The sequence below is a fragment of the Staurois parvus genome, unplaced genomic scaffold, assembly GCF_062004578.1.
Source record: "Staurois parvus isolate SC_StPar_1 unplaced genomic scaffold, SC_StPar_1.0 ptg000034l, whole genome shotgun sequence".
NCBI classification, from domain to species: domain Eukaryota; kingdom Metazoa; phylum Chordata; class Amphibia; order Anura; family Ranidae; genus Staurois; species Staurois parvus.
The window spans coordinates 4,022,702-4,035,188 of record NW_028317830.1 but is presented as its reverse complement, the minus strand read 5'-3'; the positions used below and the strand labels follow the sequence as shown (position 1 = coordinate 4,035,188).

The 12,487-nt window shown below is 42.2% G+C and overlaps 1 protein-coding gene across 1 annotated transcript in view; it reads left to right on the top strand.

Moving 5' to 3' along the window:
* LOC149470717 (uromodulin-like) overlaps positions 1-12,487 on the top strand; it is a 158,999-nt gene that overhangs the window by 58,136 nt on the left and 88,376 nt on the right. The window contains exon 6 of the mRNA XM_089661700.1: positions 233-410. Coding sequence (XP_089517826.1) covers positions 233-410 — 178 coding nt within the window. The remainder of the gene's footprint in view (positions 1-232; positions 411-12,487) is intronic.

Here is a 12,487-nt window from a genome sequence, read left to right as displayed (position 1 = left end):
CCTGGTCAGTATATGGAGCACTAAGGTCCGGGATAAACAAAAGAATTTTGTGTAGTGACTCAATGGTGTCTTTAGCACTTGATGTACTAAGATAGATTGCTACATCTGGGTGTATATGGGAAATAAATGGGGGTTTCAATGACAGCAGAGGGTTTGCACCCATAAATGTATTCCTTTATACATTGTTTGTGGTTTTTTTAATAATGTTTTCTTTCTCTCTTATTTTTGACAGTTTTTTCGCTCATTCGAATTATTGTTGTCTAAACCTCTAAATTCATCTCTGCGCATCCTGAACATCAACAAAAATGTCACCGACAAATATACTGACACGTTTGATGTTACAACTTCCTTATCACATTTAATGATCATAGGAGATGAATCATTCACTCTGGATTTCACTGATCCGAATGGTACGTTCACGACTTACGACGACTTAGATTTACAGTAAGAACGTCTGAATGTATATACTGTATTATTTCCAACAACGGTAAGAAGATAAAACTGATGTCTATCATTTCTACAATAAAATGATAATGAATCCTCACAGCCAATATTCACACAAAGTGTCCTGGGAGTCGGCGGGTTTCACATTTTTTAAAACTTAGTATAAGGGAATTCTCTTTCTTCTCTTCTTGGTTCACCAGAAACCTGGAATGTGAAGACATGGAATGCATTAGTGACCCCAGATCTGGGACATTCTAACATTATTCCTTTGTTGATGGGCTTTGAACTTCTGAAATCCTCCAGAATCCAGTGACAGATACATTTGATCTGGATCTGACCTTCTTCTGACCTACACTTGACCTGCTTCTAGCAGGCTTTGCATTAACATAGACTTGTATAGAGATACAAAACCCATTGAAAGTGAACAAAAGCCCATCAACACAGGTCCTTGTAAACTCCAGGAAAATTCCACACTTTCCTCTACATGTGTTTGTGCCAAATACTTCCCACCAGCTGTGTGCCAGGCAGGATGGATATAAATTTCCTGCATATCGGGTACCATAGTTGCAAGTTGTTCATTTTTTTGCCATGACATCACAATAAAGCCTAGTGATGTTGCCAATGTATTTGTAATATCACAATACCTATTACTATCATATACTGAATTTGAGATCACAATAACAGCTGACATCATGATTCTGAATGCGATAACTCAAAAGTGTTTATGATAAAAGAACCTTGACAATGGTATCCTGAAAGTGCTCCAGGTGAGCAGAGACAAGAAAAAAAGAGGGATAAAACCTGCAAGAGAGATCCTTCTAAGAGTAGTATCCAGTTGTATGTATATGGAAAGGATATCAGAAAGTGTAGTAAGGGCATACTCATAGTCACAAGGTTGCAGAATACTCATCCTAGGGTCAAGAAACCTAATTTAGCACATGTGGAGAATATGGCTGTTCTGCCTTCATCAGGGATTTCATTAAACTGTCCTGTCTGCAATATTAAATTTGGCCACTAGATGGAACCTGAAATACATTTACTGTTTGTAGAAACCAGATACTATAACAAAAAAAAATCCCATTGTCATTCATTCTGAAAAAAGGAGAGGTGCATCCTGGGAGCTCAGACTCCAATTTAACAACTGAGGGAGAGGAAACCAGCTATTATGTTTACATGACATGTTTATGTATTACATGTACATTCCCCACAGGCAGCATCAATGGTGAGCATGAACTCATTACCATCTGCAGCCTATTTCATTGTGTTTTGTATGTTTCATACATTGATTGTATGTACTGTATATCTCATCTGTTTTTCCCAATAGTTTCACCCCATCCTCTTTTGTTAATATATTGCAGAATAGGAGGATTTAGCTGCAGGGAAACATGTTGTGAGGACAGGACAATGACTGTCATCATACAGAGTGTGGGTGGTCACAATCAATGCTCAGGGGGTTTTCAAGAGATTCCTGCATTGTGCTAGGCTGCAGTCAGATCCAATGAACAATGGTATAGGAGCTGAGTCTCCAAAATATTATTAATAGTATACAGGATTTATATAGCAGTTTACACAGCATTTACAATATAAAGGGAACATAACAGTTACAATACAGTTCAATACAGAAGGAATAGAAGGGCCCGGCTCATAGAACTTACAATCTAAAGGAAGGGGGAAGTGGTACAAAAGGTAGTAACTGCGGGGGGTGATTAGGTGGAGGTGGGGTGGACTTCCCTGAATTAATGAGTTTTCAAGGATCACCTAAAGGGAGACAGGGTAGGAGCTGACTGGACATACTGTGGCAGGGAGTTCCAGAGGATGTAAGAGGCTCTAGAGAAGTCCTGGAGGTGAGTGTGGGAGGAGGTAACAAGGGATTTGGAGAGCAGAAGATCTTGGGAGGAGCAGAGAGGATGGTTTAGGCGATATCTGCAGATGAGGATGGTGATGTAGCTGGGAGTGATGCTGTGGATGGCTTTGTACGTTGTGGTTAGTATTTTGACATTTTTTACATTGGGCTAGCGAAAGCCAGTAAGGAGATTGGCAGAGAGGGGCAGCAGTCACGGATTGGTTGATAAGGTGTGTTACTCTAGCAGTAACATTCATAATAGACTGAAAGGGGGATAGCCTGTGTAGGGATAGGCCAGTGAGGAAGGAGTTGCAGTAATCAAGGCTGGAAATAATGAAGGAGTGAATACACTTTTTTTTGTAGTGTCGTTGGTCAGGAAGGGGCAAATATTGGAAATGTTGCAGAGGTTAAGGCAGCAAAATTTAGTGATTGGATGTGGGGCCCGAAGGAGAACTCAGAGTCTAGGATTACACATAGCACTCTGGCATGTGTGGAAGGACTAATGGTTGTGCTGTTGATCTCAAAGGTAAAGTCATGGGGAGGGGATCGGGCAATTATTACAAGCCCAGTTTTAGTAAGTGGTTACATAGTTACATAGTCTGGCTGAAAAAAGACAAAAGTCCATCCAGTTCAACCATAGAAAAAAACAAAAAAGTTATAATCCTTTACCCACAGATGATCCAGAGGAAGGCAAAAAACCCAGCAAAGCACGATCTAATCTGCTCCTGCAGGGGAAAAAAAAATCCTTCCTGATCCCCTCAGAGGCAATCGGAAATTCCCTGGATCCACGTTACCTATAAATGTTATATCCAGTTATATTCTGTGTATCCAAGAAAGAATCCAGGACTTTCCTACAGCAATCCACTGAACTGGCCACAACCAACTCTGCAGGGAGTCTATTCCACATTCTCACAGCTCTTACTGTGAAGAAACCTTTCTGTGTTTGGAGATTACATTATTTTTCCTCCAGACGTAAAGAGCGCCCCCTTGTCCTCTGTGATGACCTCAGGGGGAATGACTACACCGAGTTCACTATATGGAGATCATATCCCCCTTATGTATTATACACGGAGATCATATCCCCTCTTATGTATTATACATGGAGATCATATCCCCCCCTTATGTATTATACATGGAAATCATATCCCCCCTTATGTATTATACATGGAGATCTTATCCCCCCCCTTATGTACTATACATGGAGATCATATCCCCCCTTATATATTATACATGAAGATCATATCCCCCCTTATGTATTATACATGGAGATCATATCCCCCCCTTATGTATTATACATGGAGATCATATCCCCCTTATGTATTATACATGGTGATCATATCCCCCTTATGTATTATACATGGAGATCATATCCCCCTGATGTATTATACATGGAGATCATATCCCCCCCTTATGTATTATACATGGAGATCATATCCCCCTTATGTATTATACATGGAGATCATATCCCCCCCCCCTATGTATTATACATGGAGATCATATCCCCCTTATGTATTATACATGGAGATCATATCCCCCCCTTATGTATTATACATGGAGATCATATCCCCCTTATGTATTATACATGGAGATCATATCCCCCTTATGTATTATACATGGAGATCATATCCCCCCCTTATGTATTATACATGGAGATCATATCCCCCCTTATGTATTATACATGGAGATCATATCCCCCCTTATGTATTATACATCTAGATCATATCCCCCCTTATGTATTATACATGGAGATCATATCCCCCTTATATATTATACATGGAGATCATATCCCCCCATATGTATTATACATGGTGATCATATCCCCCCTTATGTATTATACATGGAGATCATATCCCCCCTTATGTATTATACATGGAGATCATATCCCCCCCTTATGTATTATACATGGAGATCATATCCCCCTTATGTATTATACATGGAGATCATATCCCCCCTTTATGTATTATACATGGAGATCATATCCCTCCTTATGTATTATACTTGGAGATCATATCCCCCTTATGTATTATACATGGAGATCATATCCCCCCTTATGTATTATACATGGAGATCATATCCCCCCTTATGTATTATACATGGAGATCATATCCCCCTTATGTATTATACATGGAGATCATATCCCCCCTTATGTATTATACATGGAGATCATATCCCCCCTTATGTATTCTACATGGAGATCATATCCCCCCTTAAGTATTATACATGGAGATCATATCCCCCCTTATGTATTCTACATGGAGATCATATCCCCCTTATGTATTATACATGGAGATCATATCCCCCTTATGTATTATACATGGAGATCATATCCCCCTTATGTATTATACATGGAGATCATATCCCCCTTATGTATTATACATGGAGATCATATCCCCCTTATGTATTATACATGGAGATCATATCCCCCCTTATGTATTATACATGGAGATCATATCCCCCCTTATGTATTATACATCTAGATCATATCCCCCCTTATGTATTATACATGGAGATCATATCCCCCTTATGTATTATACATGGAGATCATATCCCCCCTTATGTATTATACATGGTGATCATACCCCCCCTTATGTATTATACATGGAGATCATATCCCCCCTTATGTATTATACATGGAGATCATATCCCCCCTTTATGTATTATACATGGAGATCATATCCCTCCTTATGTATTATACTTGGAGATCATATCCCCCTTATGTATTATACATGGAGATCATATCCCCCCTTATGTATTATACATGGAGATCATATCCCCCCTTATGTATTATACATGGAGATCATATCCCCCCTTATGTATTATACATGGAGATCATATCCCCCCCTTATGTATTATACATGGAGATCATATCCCCCCTTATGTATTATACATGGAGATCATATCCTCCCTTATGTATTATACATGGAGATCATATCCTCCCTTATGTATTATACATGGAGATCATATCCCCCCTTATGTATTCTACATGGAGATCATATCCCCCTTATGTATTATACATGGAGATCATATCCCCTTTTATGTATTATACATGGAGATCATATCCCCCCCATTATGTATTATACATGGAGATGATATCCCCCCTTATATATTATACATAGAGATCATATCCCCCTTATGTATTATACATGGAGATCATATCCCCCCTTATGTATTATACATGGAGATCATATCCCCCCCCTTATGTATTATACATGGAGATGATATCCCCCCTTATGTATTATACATGGAGATCATATCCCCTCTTATGTATTATACATGGAGATCATATCCCCCCCTTATGTATTATACATGGAGATGATATCCCCCCTTATATATTATACATGGAGATCATATCCCCCTTATGTATTATACATGGAGATCATATCCCCCCCCTTATGTATTATACATGGAGATCATATCCCCCTTATGTATTATACATGGAGATCATATCCCCCCTTATGTATTATACATGGAGATCATATCCCCTCTTATGTATTATACATGGAGATCATATCCCCCCCTTATGTATTATACATGGAGATCATATCCCCCCTTATGTATTATACATGGAGATCATATCCCCCCTTATGTATTCTACATGGAGATCATATCCCCCTTATGTATTATACATGGAGATCATATCTTCCTTTATGTATTATACATGGAGATCATATCCCCCCCTTATGTATTATACATGGAGATCATATCCCCCCTTATGTATTATACATGGAGATCATATCCCCCCTTATGTATTATACATGGAGATCATATCCCCCTTATGTATTATACAGGGAGATCATATCCCCCTTATGTATTATACATGGAGATCATATCCCCCTTATGTATTATACATGGAGATCATATCCCCCCCCTTATGTATTATACATGGAGATCATATCCCCCCTTATGTATTATACATGGAGATCATATCCCCCTTATGTATTATACATGGAGATCATATCCCCCCTTATGTATTATACATGGAGATCATATCCCCCCTTATGTATTATACATGGAGATCATATCCCCCTTATGTATTATACATGGAGATCATATCCCCTCTTATGTATTATACATGGTGATCATATCCCCCCTTATGTATTATACTTGGAGATCATATCCCCCTTATGTATTATACATGGAGATCATATCCCCCCTTATGTATTATACATGGAGATCATATCCCCCCTTATGTATTATACATGGAGATCATATCCCCCCTTATGTATTATACATGGAGATCATATTCCCCCCTTATGTATTGTACATGGAGATCATATCCCCCCTTATGTATTATACATGGAGATCATATCCTCCCTTATGTATTATACATGGAGATCATATCCCCCCTTATGTATTCTACATGGAGATTATATCCCCCTTATGTATTATACATGGAGATCATATCCCCTTTTATGTATTATACATGGAGATCATATCCCCCCCCTTATGTATTATACATGGAGATGATATCCCCCCTTATATATTATACATGGAGATCATATCCCCCTTATGTATTATACATGGAGATGATATCCCCCCTTATGTATTATACATGGAGATCATATCCCCTCTTATGTATTATACATGGAGATCATATCCCCCCCCTTATGTATTATACATGGAGATGATATCCCCCCTTATATATTATACATGGAGATCATATCCCCCTTATGTATTATACATGGAGATCATATCCCCCCCCCTTATGTATTATACATGGAGATGATATCCCCCCTTATATATTATACATGGAGATCATATCCCCCCCTTATATATTATACATGGAGATCATATCCCCCCTTATGTATTATACATGGAGATCATATCCCCCCTTATGTATTCTACATGGAGATCATATCCCCCTTATGTATTATACGTGGAGATCATATCTTCCTTTATGTATTATACATGGAGATCATATCCCCCTTATGTATTATACATGGAGATCATATCCCCCCTTATGTATTATACATGGAGATGATATCCCCCCTTATATATTATACATGGAGATCATATCCCCCCTTATGTATTATACATGGAGATGATATCCCCTCTTACGTATTATACATGGAGATCATATCCCCTCTTATGTATTATACATGGAGATCATATCCCCCCCTTATGTATTATACATGGAGATCATATCCCCCCTTATGTATTATACATGGAGATCATATCCCCCCTTATGTATTATGCATGGAGATCATATCCCCCTTATGTATTATACATGGAGATCATATCCCCTTATGTATTATACATGGAGATCATATCCCCCCTTATGTATTATACATGGAGATCATATCCCCCTTATGTATTATACATGGAGATCATATCCCCCCTTATGTATTATACATGGAGATCATATCCCCCCTTATGTACTATACATGGAGATCATATCCCCTCTTATGTATTATACATGGAGATCATATCCCCCCTTATGTATTATACATGGAGATCATATCCCCCCTTATGTATTATACATGGAGATCATATCCCCCCTTATGTATTATACATGGAGATCATATCCCCCCTTATGTATTATACATGGAGATCATACCCCCCCCCCCCCTTATGTATTATACATGGTGATCATATCCCCCTTATGTATTATACATGGAGATCATATCCCCCTTTATGTATTATACATGGTGATCATATCCCCCCTTATGTATTATACATGGAGATCATATCCCCCCCTTATGTATTATACATGGAGATCATATCCCCCCTTAATCTCCTCTTCTCCGTAGAGAATAAATTCAGTCCCACTAATCTTTCCTTATAGCTGATCTCCTCCATGCCTCGTATCAGTTTGGTTGCCCTTCTCTGTACTTTCTCCAGTTCCCCAATGTTCTTTTTGTGAATTGGTGCCCAAAACTGAACTGCATATTCCAGATGAGGTCTTACTAAAGATTTGTATGGGGGGGGGGGGTAATATGATATCTCTCTCTCTCTGCAGTTTATACCTATTTTAATACAATTCCCCCAGTTGTACCCCCCAGTATGTATGATGCATATTCTTAGCCCCCAAGTGCAGAACCTTACATTTATCACCATTAACCCTCATTGGCCCCATAGCCCCCCAATCACACAGAGCATTGAGGTCGGCTTGTAAGTTGGAGACATCCTGTAAGGACGTTATTCCCCGGCACAGCTTGGTGTCATCTGCAAAGACTGAGATGGGATTTATAATCTCAGACCCCATATTGTTTATAAATATATTAAAAAGTAAGGGTCCCAACACTGAACCCTGGGGTACCCCACTAATAACCCTGAACCTTGGGGTACCCCACTAATTACACTGAACCTTGGGGTACCCCACTGATGACCTCAGAACATTCAGAGTATGAATCATTAACAACTACTTTTTGAATATGATCTTTTAACCAATTTTCTATCCATTTACATTCAGATTTTTCCAACCCGTAGACTTTACCTTACACATTAGCTGTGTGTGGGGAATTGTGTTAAAAGCTTTTGCAAAATCCAAGTATACCACGTCCACTGCCATCCCTCTGTCTAAGTATACCACGTCCACAGCCACTCCTCTGTCCACGTATACCTCATCCACAGCCACCCCTGTGTTCAAGTATACCACATCCACCGCCACCCCTCTGTTCAAGTATACCGCATCCTATGCCGACGACACACAAATCTATCTCTCAACCCCCCACCTCACCCCTTCGGTCTCTGCCCAAATCACACACCTACTGAGCGACATATCAGATTGGATGTCGCTCCACTTCCTTAAACTGAATCTCTCCAAAACCGAGCTCCTTGTCTTCCCCCCAGCCCGAACCCCACCCCCCATTGACTTCTACATCACATCCAACAACGCCAATATCAAACCCGCTCTGCAGGCCAGAGTACTTGGTGTCATTCTGGACTCCAACCTATCCTTCCAGCCCCAAGTCCAATCTTTAACAAACTCGTGCAGACTCCACCTCCGCAACATCGCCAAAATCCGCACGTTCCTAACCCCAGAAACCACTAAACAGCTCATCCACTCCCTCATCATATCACGACTCGACTACTGCAACTCCCTCCTCACTGGCCTGCCTCGCCGCTGGCTATCCCCGCTTCAGTCGATCCTGAATACGGCTGCCAGACTCATTCACCTTTCCAACCGCTCCATTTCCGCCACCCCCCTCTGCCAATCCCTCCACTGGCTTCCGATTGCGCAACGGATCAAATTTAAAATCCTAACACTGACGTACAAAGCTGTCCACCATACTGCCCCGAACTACATCACTGACCTAATATCCAAGTACCGCCCAACACGCACACTCCGCTCCTCACAAGACCTCCTTCTCTCTAGTTCCCTGGTCTCCTCCTCCCATGCCCGCCTCCAGGACTTCTCCAGGGTGTCACCCATCCTCTGGAACTCCCTGCCCCAACCCATCAGATTATCACCTACTCTCCTCTCCTTTAGGTGCACCCTGAAAACCCATCTCTTCAGGGAAGCCTACCTCACCCCCTGCTAACTTGCTGACCTCCTCCACTCTTCCTACCACTCCATCCCCCACAGCTATCTCCTCCTGTACCACTATCCCATCCCTTCTAGATTGTAAGCTCGAAAGAGCAGGGCCCTCGATCCCCTCATGTTTTGCATTGTATTGGTATTGTTCTGTCACATGTTCTGTCCCCCTTTGTAATGTACAGCGCTGAGTGAACTATTGGCGCTTTATAAATACTGTATAATAATAATAATAATAATCCACCGCCACCCTTCTGTCCATGTATAACTCGTCCATTGCCACCCCTCTGTCCAAGTATACCAAATCCAGTGCCACCCCTCTGTCCACGTATATCTCGTCCACCGCCACCCCTCTGTTCAAGTATACCACATCCACCGCCACCCCTCTGTCCACGTATACCCCATCCACCGCCACTCCGCTGTCCACATATACCTCATCCATCGCCACCCCTCTGTCCACGTATACCTCGTCCACCGACACCCCTCTGTCCAAGTATACCAAATCCAGTACCACCCCTCTGTCCACGTATACCTCGTCCACTGCCACCCTTCTGTCCAAGTTTACCACATCCAGCGCCACCCATCTGTCCACGTATATCTCATCCACCATCACCCCTCTGTTCAAGTATACCACATCCACCGCCACCCCTCTATCCACATATACCTCGTCCACTGCCACCCCTCTGTCCAAGTATACCACATCCACCGCCACCCATCTGTCCACGTATACCTCATCCACAGCCAGCCCTGTGTTTAACTATACCCCATCCACCGCCACTCTGCTGTCCACATATACCTCGCTCATCGCCACCCCTCTGTCTAAGTATACCACATCCACCGCCCCCCCCTCTGTCCACGTATACCTCGTCTACCGCCACCCCTCTGTTTATGTGTATCACATCCACCGCCACCCCTCTGTCCACGTATACCTCATCCATCGCCACCCCTCTGTCCAAGTATACCAAATCCAGTGCCACCCCTCTGTCCACGTATACCTCGTCCACTGCCACCCTTCTGTCCAAGTATACCACATCCAGCGCCACCCATCTGTCCATGTATATCTAATCCACCGCCACCCCTCTGTTCAAGTATACCACATCCACCGCCACCCCTCTATCCACATATACCTTGTCCACCGCCACCCCTCTGTCCAAGTATACCACATCCACCGCCACCCCTCTGTCCAAGGTTTTGCTCACCCCCTCTTAAAAAGAAATCAGATTTGTTTGGCAACTTCTGTCTTTCATGAATCTATGCTGTCTGTTGCTTACAATATTTGTTTCCAGCAAGAACTCCTCTCTGTGTCTTTTATTAAACTCTCCAGTATCTTCCCAACTATAGAGTTAAACTAACAGGTCGATAATTACTTGGGAAAGTGATGTGACATCCATACCGATATGTTGCTTAGTATATTTGTAATATTAAGAGATTAAGGGGGTGAGTTGAGAAGTAAAAATAGATCTGGGTGTCATCAGCATAGAGGTGGTATTGGAAACCATGGAAGGTTATCAACTGGCCCAGGGAAGAGGTATAGAGAGAGAAGAGGAAGGGCCCAAGGACGGAGCCTTGGGGTACCCCAACAGAAAGAGGAAGTGGTGTGGAAGAGATGGTATTGTATGTGATACTGAAAGTGCACAGAGACAAGTAGGAGGCAAATCAGGAAACAGAGGAGTCACGGAGGCCAATGCAGTGGAGTTTGTTGAGGAGAACTGGGTGGTCAACTGTGTTAAAGACAGCATAAAAGTCTAAGAATTTGAGTATGGAGCACTGGTCATTGGTTTTAGCAGTTAGCAGGTCATTGGTGAGTTTTAATAGGGCATTTGCGGTGGAATGTTGTGGGCAAAAATCGGACTGTAGGTGATCGAGAAGGTTGAAGTTAATATATATATAATAACTCATGTTGAGGTCCAGGTGGGGTCCAGTGAGGGTTTTTTAACTATGGGATTGACCAGCGCATGTTTGAGCAGGGAGGGAAAGGTACCCAAGGAGAGGGGAGGTTAAAGATGTGGGTTACAGAGTTTAGGATGGAGCAGGAAGGTGGTCACAGTAATTGTGAGGGGACAGGCTCCAGGGGACAGGTGGTGAGGTTGGCAGCAGAAAGGAGTTAAGCAACTTCCTCATTTGTAACAGGGTCAAAGGTGGAACGTTTTGTGGGATTTGGTGTGTTGGTGGGGGGGGGGGGGGAGCTGAATATCTTATCACAAATTGTGTCTATTTTGTTTTTGAAATGATTACCAATCTCTTGGGCAGTAAGCAAGTTGGTGGCTGGAGGCAGTGGGGAGTGAAGTAAGGAATTCAAGGGTAGAAAAGAGTTGACAAGGTTTGGATGAAATGTTCTGATGAGAGTGGGGTAGTAGGTTTGTTTAGCAGTGTGCAGGCAGGAGTTTGAGAAGGGCAGATTTGTAGAGGGTGAAGTCTTGCAGGGATTTAGTTTTATGCCACCTCACTCAAGAGCACGACTGAGTCTCTTGAGACTTCTAGTGTTGTCTGTTTTCCAGGGTTGTAGCAGGAGAGCCCTGGTTCTGGGTGTAGAGAGAGGAGAGGGTGTGTCCATGATGACAGTATGTTGTTGTAGGCAGAAGTGACCAGGTCTGGGCAGGACAGGGGTGTAATTTTATCATAAAGGCAGTCAGTAGCGGGAAGAAGAAGGGAAGGGCTGAGGTGGTGAAGGTTCCTGTGGGTAACCATTTGCAAGTTGGAGGCTTGGGAGGTAAGAGACAGGG